Here is a 14168-nt window from a genome sequence, read left to right on the forward strand (position 1 = left end):
ATTCCCTAACTGGGATTTATTACTCCTAGAGAGATGTTATCTTTTTACACATCAATCAGAGTGCTTAAAAAGTGATAAAGGGGTGGACCCATTGCTTGTGAAATTTCAGTTTCATTGGATAAGCTCTAAAATCTAGTTTTAGGGTGTGTGTGTGTGTGTGTGTGTGTGTGTGTGTGTATAACTATTTCAGTACCTTCCCTGAAGCACTAAATCCATACTAGTTAGCCAATAAAAATATGTGAAATTGTGCCAGGCATAAATTTATCAAGCTGTTTGTTTTCAGTTTTGTGCCTCTATTTGAGTTGTCAGTCTCAGTATATATAGAATTGTTTGCATTTGTAAAAATGAATAGCAAGGATTCTCCATAATTCATTATTTGCTCATGAATAAATTGGGATGTAACCTAAGCAGGGTCTTTCATTGGACCAACCTTTCTTTAGGTGTGGCAGCACACAAGCATCAATTCCACAGAACTAACTGCTCATCAGGGAATGGTGTTGGGACATTGCTGTGGTCAACCCTATTTAAGTGTGCTGTTGCCGGGTGGATAAACTGCCCCAGGGTCATCAGGTATGAGTATCCAGCCATGCACTTGAATGGTGCGGCTGCAGCAACCCATTTCTCTACTCGGCAATTATAAAGTTAAGAGAATTCTTCTCCCTCTCTATTGCCATGCAGTTGCCACCAGATATCGCCTTGTGAACTGCCTCACCAGTCGTTGCTTGCTCCCCTCTCAATATTGACTACCCTAAACTTATTTGGACAAAATAAGCAAAAAGATGTAAGATGCGCCTGTTGGATCAGGCCAATGGTCCATCCATTTCACTATCCTGTCTCTCAGTAGATGTCTGAGGGAACCTGCAAGCAGGATCTGAACACAAGAGCACTCTCCCCTCCTGTAGTCTCCAACAACTGGTATTCAGAGGCAGTGGACTGAGCTGTGTATACTTTTTATGAGGAATACGTGACAGTGGAGTTAAATGGAAGGGATAAGCAAGAGATGAGGAACCTTTTTAGCCCATTGGGCAAAGATCCTTATCTTTTACTTAAAACACTTGGAAATGGACTTCAAAGTGAAGGTCATGTCTTTACCTCCTTCCCATTGGACATCAAGAGTTGAATAGGTGGGCGTGGTTTGTGGGAAATGGCTTCATGGGAAATTAGGCCTGTGGGCCATTGGTTCCCCATCCATGGTATAAAAAGAAAGGAGGCAGCAGAGAGAGAGAAAAAGAGAGAAACTTTCAGATCTGAAGGTATAATGGAAAATAAACTGGAGAAAAGCATATAGAGGCCACGCAAGGAGCAGTCCAAATAAAATGCTCTTTCACAAGTGAGGAGCTATACCCCCAACACACACCAATATTCCTCCCTCTGGTTATACTTATAGATGCCAAAACACAGGAGCTTTAACAGCTGCCCTTAAAAATTATTTGTAGGAGCTATTTAATATTTATTGGTAGATGGTGTAATTTTTCTTTCAAAAACCAAAAGAACAAGTAGTTTAAGTCATGGTGGCACAGCTGCATGTCTTATAAACAGTACTGCACTGAGGAAGAATGGAGAAGTTAACATGCTTTTGATGAAATTGTATTCTGAACTTGTGTGTGTATGTACATACATATATGTGTATACACACATTATTTTTCTGTAATAAGAGATCCATTTAAATGTTTAAGGACTTAACTTTGTTGTCAATCTACATAATTAGACCAACTTCATTAACTAATTTACAAATGTAACTGTTCAATTACCACCTAAAGTACTTACGTTATTGTGAATGAAGAGGGTAATTTTTTCCTTTGCATAGTCCAGAGTCAACAATCTGTCTAGAAACTTAGGCAGGAATGGAGTTGGTTGTTCAATGAAAACACCAATTGTTACTGTTGGAATCTCCTTTAAAAATGTGCACAAAAATAAAGAAAACCACGAAAAGCTTTTACTTTAAAGTTTAAAATAGTATGAACAATCTTACATTTAACCCAAATGATCCATGTTTTATATCTTGGGAAATAACCTCCAGTTTTACACAAGTATATAACTCTGAATACACCTTTAATTGCTGTTTTGAGATACTAATAGCTGAAATAAAATGATACAATAAGAATCCATGAAATTCCTCCTGAAATAAACGAGCAAAATGCTGTCTGAGAAATGAGTAAGTTTTATGCTGCATTCCTATACCCATATTCCTGAAAACAAGCAGATGTTCTACCACTGAGCTATGACCCTTCTCAGGCTGTATATAAGTGTATTAATGATGTAATCAGAATATATAATATAATAACTAAGGGGTAGAGTGTGAAGGATGGGGTGGGAAAACTCACTGAGAATTTTGAACAATGGAAGTAGTTTCCTAGAGTTCTAAAGTTCTTATGAGATCAGGATTTTTTTTCCTGAAGACTATGGTAGCCTGCCAAAGTAGCTGAACCAGATTGCGTTCAGGAGTTATCTTACACCTGTGACTGATGGAAGAACTGCTGCCAGAAATTACAGTGGACTGCAAACACATAGCCAATAAGCTTAACAATCCAGTTAGCCAGTAAAAATCCTGACGGCTGCATATGTAAAGTCTATGATTGGATGATGTCTATGAAATGTCAACTAGCAGTTGTTTCTCTTTGAGTGAGTGCAAAAAAGCTTTGTCAGCTATTCCCCCCCCCCCCCCCAAAATGATACTTTGAATCATGACTAGCTGTCAGTGCCAGGAAAAACATTCCGTATATTATCTGAATCAATGAAGACCAAGAATGTACTGTAACCTGCACAAATGTGTGCCAAAAAGACACACAAAAATATGTTTCTACCGCTGTACCAGACACTTTATATAAACATCTGGAAACTTTGAAGCATTAAGTGATTCAGACCAAAACTAAATATGGGCATGGAGGGCTTGGAAGAAAACTGTGAAGGTGAGGAAAAGATAGGTTGTAGCAGGATGGGAAGGGTTGATAAAAGCAAGGAGGGAGAAGCTGGAGCAGCTGTCCAGGTGCACAGGGAGGTAGACAATGTCATCACCATCAATATGTAGCTCGGCATTGAAAGAATTCAGCTGCATGCAACAGATACTTACATCGAGGGTGGCCAAGTCTAATAAATCTGTGTCACAGGCACCACATCCAGTTTCACGGGTCCAGCCATTAGGGATATAATTTCCAAAGTAATTGAGATTAAGCTACAATTGGGAGGTGGGGGGAAAAACAGCCCTAATTAATTCAGCAGTATAATAAAATCTTGTTTCTGTACCTTTCAATTAAAGGCCAGTTCCACAAGGCTCTGCTGTCGTGCATTCACTTGACTTAAATGAGTGGAAACCAGGGGTGAAACAGAATGCGATACATTCTGCCCTACTGCCACTGTCAACTAATCCTCAGTAGGCTGCTAAGTATCCCAGTATCATTAAATAAATAAATAAATAAATAACTTAGCTGAAACAAAGTCACCGTCACTCACTTTGGTTGGGCCGTTTCCATGGAGAGTGACTGGCAAAGTGTCATACAGTGAATTTCTCCCTCTGGCTCTTCCATCTTCAAATTTTAGGAGCACTTCATCTGCAGCCCACCAGGAAGTTAAAAATATATCATCTGTAGTTTACTCAAACAAGACTATCACAGCATTCCTCACATTCATTTTTTTTAAAAAAGATCTCCATATTTTCTGTCATTTCAGCTTACAATCCACAGGCTGTTAATTTCTACTTTCACTAGGAACATTTCCAGTTGCCAAATAAGAACCACAATATTTTGTTTGTTTGTTTTAAATATTATTATTATTCCTATCCCAAGTTCGTATTTATGGCAATGGGACCCCCTGCTTCCTCAGAGGAACTGGGTGGCCATTTCCCAACACTTGTTGTAAGTCAGGGCCTGTCCAGATTTAATCTTTCCTCCTCAGGGCTGTTCTGGAAAGAGTGGAGGCAGACTTTCTTCCTGTCACGTCACCTCTCTCCCTCTCCTTTGCCTACTTCTATTGTGGGGAGGAAAAAGATATTGTGGGGGGAAAGATATTGTGGGATATCTTTCTATGTTTTATTTTTCTGGGATGAGGAGTGATCCAACATTCATATAACTGCATGTTCTTCCAGCTGGTCAGTCAGTTCTCCCACTGGGAAGACAATGAAAGAATACATAAGCCAAGGGGCCTGTAACTGATCTCCACTTGATGTTAATTCCATATGAAGTATAAATGTGCAGAAAGCCCCTTGGATGTATTTTATTATATAATAGGTAATGCAGAAATGGCAAGAAAGAAATCTGAGAGGCATATCCTTCATCACTCAATAGACGCTTCAGAATAGGCCTATGTGACGAACCTCCCTGCCAACTTCCCCTCTGTTACTAAGTGTATTATTTCTGAGGTGTTCCGGGTCACTTTTTCTATTCACCCCACCTCGATGCCTTGAGGTCCGTCTGTTTGGATAATCCCCTTTTATTATAACTAGGGATAACTTAGTAACAGGGTTCTCTTGTCCAGCTGTCGTGGCCTGTCATATATATATATTGCTCTGGGCTCCTGGGTTAAGAATACCTCTCAGCTCTATCAGTTCCGGGTCTCTCTCTCATTAGATCCCCCCACTGCATCAGTTAGCTAAACCCTTTTAGCCACTGTGTAGCCTTACCAAAGTTTCTGCCCTTTTGCCCCTCCTGAGTGAAACTCCAAGACACAAACTATCACCCTGCAGGTCAGTTTTGTCTTTTCCCTGAGTTCACCTCCTCATGAGCATCTATATATCGCTGGACCAAATAAATGCCTCTTTTCTCTTGGCTCAACAAATACAAGTCTTTATTTATTTCAGAACATCATGTTTCAAGTACTTCAATAGTTCATCAGCTTAGTTACATCTAAAGTATAAACTCTTTCAGTATAACCAACTAATCTTCATCCTATCCTAGCCTAACCACCACTATCCTGGCCACACACCCCTCTTCTTCCCTGTCTCCACACACACCCTCCCTCTTCTCAACTGCCAAAACGGCCATTCCCTCCTTTTAAACCGGGGACCGCCCTGCCCCCAAAGGATGAACTGTCTGTCAAGATGAAGGTGGCTTAACTCCTTCTGAGCGGGGATGTAATAACTCCTCCACCCTAGGGCCAACCCGTCACAGCCTACATACCAACAGCTCCATTTAGAGTCTGGAAAATGTTGCACTTGTGATCCAATGTGATATTAATGCGTTCCTAAAATGTAAGTACAGAAAATATGCTAAATGAGGCATTATAAAATCAAGGGCAGTACAAACTGAATTCTAACCATCTTGACAAATGTAAACAATCTGAAAACATGACTGCATGTTTTCACTGACAATTCATTTTAATATCCTTAATTCTTATGCCAGATGTTTCCCAATCTCTCATATATCTTCATAGTTCAGCGTGTCATACAGATCTGCCCCTCGTCAAGAACATACGATTCATTTCTATCATCCTACAAACAAAGGCTTGCTTTCTGTTTTGTAAGCCAAGCAAATTAAGTTCATGACTTCTCAAAGAATGATGATTCAGCGGTATAGGAGAGGATCTGCCAAATGTCACTAATACATTAACAGCTTGAAATAAAGAAAAGCTGGAAATATACCATGATATAAACAGAACAATTTGGGTGACTTCAGTGTAGATGTTGCTGCTATACATATTGACTTTCTTGTTTGTGCCTTGCTTTGAAAAAAGAGAAAGAGCAACAAGCCATGTTCTTCGAAGGGACCACTGCAATAGAATTCTCACCCAAAGATCTGCTAAAATCTCCACTAAAATCAATACAACACCCATGTAATACTGGAATTGTGCAGGAGTTTATTTCCTGGGTGTCCAAAAGTTCTTAGAGAGACTGCATCTAATTTAGGAGGATAACAGCATGAAACTAAATACATCGAACCTACAACAAAATGTTGCAGTGAGGAGTGTTCTTGTCCAGGTTCCTATTGACTAGGTCCTTTTCCAGAATACTCGCACATACAAAACCCCCACACATAATCTGCCACCATTCCATCTGGCCACTGAATATGCATTGGTTAGGGTTAGGGTTAGGGTTTCATTGGAAAAAAGAATTCCATCCCAATGAAAAATCTTGAAATTTTGCGGTTCCAAAATTTTCCAAAACCCTGCATCCAAACCCTCTTGTTTGTAGATACCATTTGAGCTAATATTGGATATTTATAGAAGATAGAATGATTCTTTCAAGTGACCTAAACATAGCCAGAATTTCAGCTTGGTTCATCACTCATTTTTCACAATTGTGTGCAAAGCTGATGGACTCCGGGAGTCATAAGAATGATTCGTAAAATGGTTCAACATACCCTCTTTAATTGGTCGATATAGATTTTAGTATAAAAAAGCTGATCGTCATCATTATCTTGGAGGTTCCATTGTTGCACAATACTGTTTACAGCTGGAGAATATCCAATAAATCCTGAAAGAGACCATAGATTTAACTAAATAAAGACATCACTCTTTCCACTTGAAAATGAGCTGCCTGCACCCAACATCTAACTTCAGAAGTCCCAGTAGATGAAACTACACAAAGTTTCCCCATTCATTTATGACCATAGACTTGCCTTGGTACAAATCCCCTGAATCTCTGTGCTTTCTTTAGATTTCCTCCATATGCCTAGGAAAAAAAGAGCTATTCCAGGTGTGAATCTGATTTATTAATTTATTCTGAGTGACAATTCAGCTAGGGGGAGAATGCGTGGATTCTTCCATCTGTCATTGCATTTAAGATTTGGCTTTCTTTTTGCAACAGATACAATGCTATGCATCTTCACTCAGGGCCCCTCCTTTGTTGCTGCGGAGGCCTTCTAAGAAGTGCTGTGGGTGAGCAAGTAAAATCCTCAATGATACACTGGACAATAGATATCGATCATTGTTGGGGCTTTTGTTTTAAACTGGAAAGCCTCAAAACCAGTTTAGCACTTGGAAATGGTGTCCAGCTACGCTTCTGGTGCATTCCCTTGCTTCTCCAGTGCTTTTGCAGAGTTGTTCAAACTTCAAACTTCTTCTTGCACAACGGTGTGTGTGCCTTTCTTGCCAGCAAATAAACTCCCACAAAGTCAAGCTTGTTTTAAGCAAGCACACTTTATTTACAAGCTTAAATCACGGAGCTTCTCTCCCAGGCTTACGGAAGACATGTCGCCCGGTCAAAAGTGAAACCAGAAGAGAGAATAAACAGTGCGTCACATAAATCACATAGGCTTCACATACAGCAGAACTACCCGGATGTTGTGACATCATCCTCCCTGTGGGTGGGGCAAACTGTTGAGCTTATTTAACCCTGAAAGCTCCAAACCTCACAGTCGTAATATAGACATGGAAGCATGGGAACAATTGTGGAATATGGATATAAAATTTACAACTGAACTCTGGGTTGGGCAGCTGCCACAGACTCTCCAGAAACAGTAGGAACACCCTCAGCACTAAAAAAGATGTTTTGTCAACCATTTTTGAAGTTTCATTGCGGTCAAGCATTAAATAAATATTGTGAAATAAATCAAACAGTTTTTACAAAACTACCTACCTCCTGCATTAAGGAACCGTTTTCCACTGCGAACAACAGGGTACTTGTCTGCTAGTCGTTTATCAGGCCATATCAATCCATCTGCTGCAAACACTACCTTGTGATTAGCTTGTTGGAACTTCTTTAACAACTCTTCAGGTCCCCCAGCAAATATAACATCATAGCTGAAGTTTGGAGGGATAAAAAGATGACCATTAAGGGCATTTCTAGGCTTAACATGAACATTCACAAATTCCCAAAAATCTGTCTGCTCTACCATGGTTGTACTTTTACACACTGATTCCAAACATCAGTGATAATATTCACAGCTGGCAATACCAGTTCACAAACAGTTTTTCAGAGACTGAGGCTCACTGCTGATTCCTCTGCAGAAATAGTTTGTTTAGGATGTAACATGCTGAAAGTTGTGCCGCATGATATCACAAACCATGATATTTTTGCTGGTGCAAACTGCAGGCATATATTTGAAAAGCAATGTTTTAGCAGTACAGCATTCAGTATATACAAAGCATTACTATGGTCCTCTGACAAGGAGTGATACCAACACAAAAGGGCAGCAGAGTGTAAAATGGGCCGCTTTCATTAAGGTGGTCTATAACAATCACTTGTTGTGTTCTTCCTTTGCCAAGGCATGTTCCCTGGAAGAAAACCAATATGTTGGCTTCGGGATGCCAACTTTCAGTAGAACAAGGTTATTATAGACGTTACAGCAGGTCTTAAGACACAGGGCTCTGTCACAACACACACGGTTTGCAAAAAGAAACCCCTGCTTTCTGTATAAAACTACGAAAAGAGCTAACAATGAATGAGCCCCTGTTGGAATCATTGCACTGCAAATTCATTAACTCAAGGAGGCCTTTGTCTAGGAACCGGAGCAATTATTGACTTGATTCCACTCAGGCAAATCTCTATTCTGCCATCACCATGCCCTTTTCATCCAATGTCTACCTTCTTTGCAAACACAGTTAATAAAACTCACTAGTCAATAAAACACAGAGACTACTTGCCTCTCTGAAAGTTACTTAGCTCAGTCATTACATCCAATGCTACTGGATTACATGTTCAGCTGCACCTATTTTAACGGCCTTTGGAAAGCTTAAGAGAACAGAATTGCTCTTTTGGATTTCAATAACACTGTTTTACAGCTCAGTGTTACATGTGTGCATCTGCACTCTCTTATTACAGTCCCCCCCCCCTCAAAAAAAGTTCCGTTTCAGGTTGTCTCTAGTTCTCCCTATGCAGCACTTCAATTTTTTTCTGGACACACAGATCCATTACCAGGGAAGAAAGACAACTTATGCCTCCTTTAATTTTCCTCTCCCTGACCACAAGCTTGCCAAATTGTATTCCCCTGCATCTGGTAATTCAGCAGTCCAAGATCTTGGCTGCCTCTATCCTTCCCCTCCTCAGCTTCCTTTCTCCTCCAGTATCCCTCCAGACAGCTACTACCACAAATGCATAAGCTGTAGAGGTCCTTGTCATTTGGCAGTTTTAAACCACATGGGGGGAAGAAAAAGAATGCCTTGTTGTTTTCATTCTTTTTGCAATCATGAATATGCACTCAAACATCTGGGGATGTGAAAGATGTACAGTGGAACCTCAATTTTTGAACATAATCCACCCCGGAAGACCGTTCCACTTCCAAAACTTTTCAAAACCGAGGTGCAAAGGGCAGTCTACAAATTTACAGAGAAAAGTGAGGAAAAACACAATGCCTGTTCGACTTCCAAGACACATTTTAAAAAGGAAGCATTTACTTCCAGCTTTTTGGTGTTCGAGTTCCGAAATGTTCGTCAATGGAGATGTTCGAAAACAGAGGTACAACTGTATTCTTCATTTTATGTTCTGCTTGTCATCTGCTCCACAACCCTGTATTTTCTTGCTGCTTGGTTTCCTGCATCATCAGCCTGGTTCTTGCCAGATGTTTTCTACTGTAACTCCCATCAGCCCCAGTGAGCATGGCCACTGGTTACAGACTATAAGAGTTGGAAACCAAAACATCTGAAGGACACAAGGTGTGCTTTCCTTTTTGGCTTTCTTCTCTGGAGACTTCCCAGACAGCTAGTCCAACAGAGGCAAGAGAAGGAAGCCTCATTAGAATCCACAGAGCCAACTTAACCTAAGGAGAGAAGACCTATCCTTTCTAGGACAACTAAAAGTGCTGGCAATGTTTGTGGAATCCCCAACCAGCTCTGATGGTAGAGAAGGAGCCACAAACCATTTCTCCAGGAAATGGGACATTCCAGGCATCACAAAGGAAAACAACACCTCTTCAATGGGGCTTTCCCAAGAACAGGAGTGGAGGACTGAGCAAGAAAAGGATTTGAAAGGAGCATGTCACATTATGTTTAAAAACAGGTTATGTGAAAAACAGCTGGAACAGGATCATTCATGGTCTGGCTGCATTTCAGCGACAGGAGCTTTACAGCAGAGTCAGGCAGACCTTTGCATTGCAAAATATTATTTTCTTTTTCTCCTACTACCAGGCTGCTTTTTTAAATTATGAAGTCCTCTTACTTTTTTGTTAACTCCTTTTATGTTTAAGCTGGAAGCATTGCCCAGCTGTATAAAAGGATGATGTCATTGTACCAAAGTAGGTAGAGTTACATTTCAGACATCTGTGAGCTACGTATGCAAATTATGTTTGTCCTTTGGCTGTAGCTGCATGTTATTCTGTCTAGCTCTGGCCAAGCTCTCTCTCCTGGGGGTGGGGTGGGGGGACATTGAACTGCCACTGGAGGAATAGAAACACTACAGCACCACTTAGGAAAGGCATAAAGGCCCTACTTCTCCTTAGCAATTCTACAGCACCTGTTGGCCATTGACACAGTGCTGATCTAACAAGTCCAACAACATATAAGTGAGCAGAGCATTCAAGGCGACAGAACCAATGCAAGACAGCAAAGCCACCCCTTGTGGGGCCCTTCCACCAGACATTATGCTTGGATATCAATCTGCTTACTATAGAATCTGATGGTGATGGGTTCAAAAGAGGAATTTGGGAGGGGTAGAGGCAAGTCTGGAGGTTCAGGGACCCCCATAAATGTATTGACATGCATTATGTTTTTAATGTAAACAAGTGTCTGTGTGTAAAAAAAATTGTTGTTTGAAAATTTGAAAATTAAAATTACAAAGAAAAAAGAATGCTGATTTGAGATTTGGGAGACACACACACACACACACACACACACACACATCTATCTATCTATCTATCTATCTATCTGTATAGATATAGATATATATATCAGAAGTGAAGTATTATTTCTGGCTCTATAGCAAGGAAGCTGACATACCATCAATCAAACATACAAGGCTACATTGATTATTTGCTTCAGAATCAATGTCAGAGACTGAAGAAATAATTGATCCATTGTTTTATTGACCCTGCCTTTGGTTGCTCCAAAAATATACTAAAAATAACATTTCTTGGTTAAAAACAGAACAGAAAATAAAGCACAAGAAAGAATATAAATTGGCAGGTGGGTGCCAAATGAGACTCTCTGGAGAACATGTTCTAGAGTAGATGCACAATCAAGGAAAATGTCCTTTCCCTGGTAAGTACCTCCCCCCCCCCCCAGTATGATGGCAGGGGAAAAGCTGAAGGGCCTCTCATGTAGTTCTCAGAAAGCTTAAACACATGGGAAAATAGGTAGCTATTACACAGGTAATAGCATCCTGTGTTTTTCGCAGAGGCAAATAATCTTGCTGCAAAAGAAAGCTGGAACAGAAAGTTGCAGATTTACAAGAGGAAAGGGGGAGAGTCAAAAGCTCATCTTTTGCTCCAAGCGGAACGGCAGGTATTTAGGAACTCTGCAGGGAAGGAAGCCTATTAAGTAAGATGTATAATGTTACCTAGTGGGTTTATGAAGACTCCCACTGTTTTGCTTTTCCCCAAGGTTTGGCAGAAGAAATGTGAAAAGTGTGCCTTGGAGTTTCTCCAGCTCTCAACAAAAAATATTAAATGAATAAATGAAAATGGCTGGCTTGTGCTCCAGACAACCTTCCATTCAATCTGGCTAACTCCAGAGTTGGACCTAAAGCACAGTGTGAAACAGGGGATGCTCTGAGAGGAGAAAGTGGTGGCTGGCTCAGAGCTGCATTTTCCCTTTTTGCAAAGTTGTAGCAGGAACTTTCAGTCAGTGACAGGAACCAGATACTCTCTAGAGTATAATCTCCCAGACAACATTTTTCCACCACAAGACGGAATGACCTCATGTTATTCCTTTGCTTTTCTCTGTCCCAGAGTGGCAGCATATTAAGGCATTCAGACTACTTTTGAAGTGGTAACAGTAGCAACCATATGGCAGAGTGGAAGGGCTTAAATATTTAAAGTGTGTTTACAAATTCCAATTCCAGATTTGTTATCAGTTATAAATAACTATATTAACCATGGGGTTTAATAGCTATGAAATTCTGCCTGTTCCAAATTGGACAAAGTGAGTATTTTTCCTATCATGAAAACATTTGTCTTATGGAAAAACACAATTTACCAGGCCATACTTTTTGTGTCATGAGCTACTGGGAGAATCTGCAAGTCATTTGAGGGTTTTTTCTACAAGCAAGGGGTATATAAATTGTATTAAATAAATGAATGAATTCTTATTGTTGTTGTTGTTATTTATTTCATGTGTTGCCTTATACCCAAAGATCTCAAGGTGACATACATAGTAAATATTGAAAATATACAATGTTGTCTAAAAGTGATCACAGTAAACAGCCCCCACAAAGTACACATATCCTGCCACAACACTCCCTCCCTCCCTCCCCCCCCTCTCTCTCTCTATCACACACACACACAGCAATAAAACAGAAATCAGCTAAAAACAACCAGATATCAACATTCAAATGCTTGAGGTGTATAAAAGGTCTTTAGCCTGAATGTACCTAACAATATAAGCAAGACTCAAATGGGTTTTTTAAAAGTAAGAATATGCACCTAATTCTTACAGAAAGAAATTTAAACTCTAACAGCATGCAAGTTCCAGAAGAAATGTGCGGCTCATTACATTACGCATCAAGTCTTCCACTTCATTATTATTTTGGGTTTCTCGCCTTGAGAATGTTTTAAAGCCTGTTTTGAAGTCTTGGAGAAGCTGCTCTTCTAGCTAATTGTGGGAAGCTGAGAATGCTGTGCTGCGGTGTTAAGTTCAGCCAGAGGACCTGCCATTTCTCCCATAGGAAGGAAGTTAGATTGGCAGGCTTCCACAGGCCATGTGTAAGTGACTGAAGCCGAGTCCAGATAGTTATTCCCCATAGAGCTAGATATTCAGGGTGGGGAAGGCATTACCAACTAGGTTGGCTCATTCATGGTGCCCAGCCTCCATGCTTTGGAGGTTATGTCACACTTGAAAAATGAAGGTTACGCAAGGGGCTTTTTTTTTTTTTTGCAGAGGGAACTCACAGGAACTCATTTTCGGCAACTCTCAGGCAGGCACCATTGCCATTCTAAGAGAACGAGGGAGGTGTTCATGCTGAGTTCCAGCACCTCTTTTTCTAGAAAAATAGCACTACACCTGCTGACATGCATATGCTTTGACGCTTTTGTGCAAATGTCATCTTCAACCTGTGAAGGACAGGTGCAATAAGTGAGCCAGCAGGCAGGATTCAGACCTTTTCCCTCCACACTCACCATTGTAGTACAAAGACCACCTGCAAAGGGTCTGAATCTTTATGCTACTAAACCAAACAGAACAGACCAGGAACTGGCCGGCTGTCCCATGCTGTTAAGACTATTACTCCCATCATCCATGACTATTGGTTGGTACTAGCTAGGGCTGATGGGAGTTGTAGTCCAACATCATATGGGGGGAATAGACTTCGCTGTGATAGTCTTTATTGCAACTCTAAAGCCATTAAACATTTCCTCTGGATTAATTGCCTCTGATTCTCTACTCACAAACTCCAAGCTGGGTGAAATTCCCACTTTAGCTATAAACCTGTACAGAATGCTTGGGAAAATACACACACACACACGCACACAGACACACATAGACGATACAAAAGAAGGTCTAAAATATTATTGAAAGGTGACCAGGCAACACCAATTAATTATAAAACATGCACTCTGATAGGGCTCCAAAATAACAGCTTCTACTTCTGAATTATGGATCACCAGGCTCAGCCCTGCAATTTTTTTCAATAGGAGGGCCTGGAAAACATTGGGCTGGGGGAGAAGATCGAGGAGCATGTATGAAGAGCATCAATGAATAACTTCAGCCAGTTCCCACACAAAACATCTGAGACTGGTGGGGGAAGTCTCCCACGTCAGAAAGAATTACAACATCGGGAAAGCTTGCGTCCCAGCATTGGACCTCTGAATTTTAGAAATCAGACATTACTCTTAAATCAGGAGTAGCCAATTTGCTGTCTTCCAGATGTTGTTGGACTTCAGCTCCCATATGCCACGGCCAGTATGGCCACTGGTCAGGGATAAGAGCTGCAGTCAGGAACATATGGAGGGCACTAGGTTGGAGTAATCTGCTGTAAGTTTAACATGAATTTGCTGCTACTGCTCACTGTGCATTCTTTATTAGAACACTTTCTTATTTAACTGCCAATTGTGCAGGTCATTTACCCATTTACTTCTGGCAGGAATTTCTAACTCATAAAGCAGGAATGTTTATTTTAGGCTGCCTGTCTCACAGCTTCTCAAAGCTAGATA

At 40.6% G+C, this 14168-nt stretch overlaps 1 protein-coding gene across 2 annotated transcripts in view; it reads right to left on the bottom strand.

The window, feature by feature from the left end:
• PLOD2 (procollagen-lysine,2-oxoglutarate 5-dioxygenase 2) overlaps window positions 1–14168 on the bottom strand; it is a 55665-nt gene that overhangs the window by 18759 nt on the left and 22738 nt on the right. For both annotated transcript variants that reach the window (XM_033150393.1, XM_033150392.1), the window contains exons 4-9: window positions 7508–7671; window positions 6291–6403; window positions 5112–5175; window positions 3451–3548; window positions 3071–3172; window positions 1768–1893 (exon numbers count right to left, since the gene is read on the bottom strand). In XM_033150393.1, coding sequence (XP_033006284.1) covers window positions 1768–1893; window positions 3071–3172; window positions 3451–3548; window positions 5112–5175; window positions 6291–6403; window positions 7508–7671 — 667 coding nt within the window. The remainder of the gene's footprint in view (window positions 1–1767; window positions 1894–3070; window positions 3173–3450; window positions 3549–5111; window positions 5176–6290; window positions 6404–7507; window positions 7672–14168) is intronic.

The sequence above is a fragment of the Lacerta agilis genome, chromosome 5, assembly GCF_009819535.1.
Source record: "Lacerta agilis isolate rLacAgi1 chromosome 5, rLacAgi1.pri, whole genome shotgun sequence".
Taxonomy (NCBI): domain Eukaryota; kingdom Metazoa; phylum Chordata; class Lepidosauria; order Squamata; family Lacertidae; genus Lacerta; species Lacerta agilis.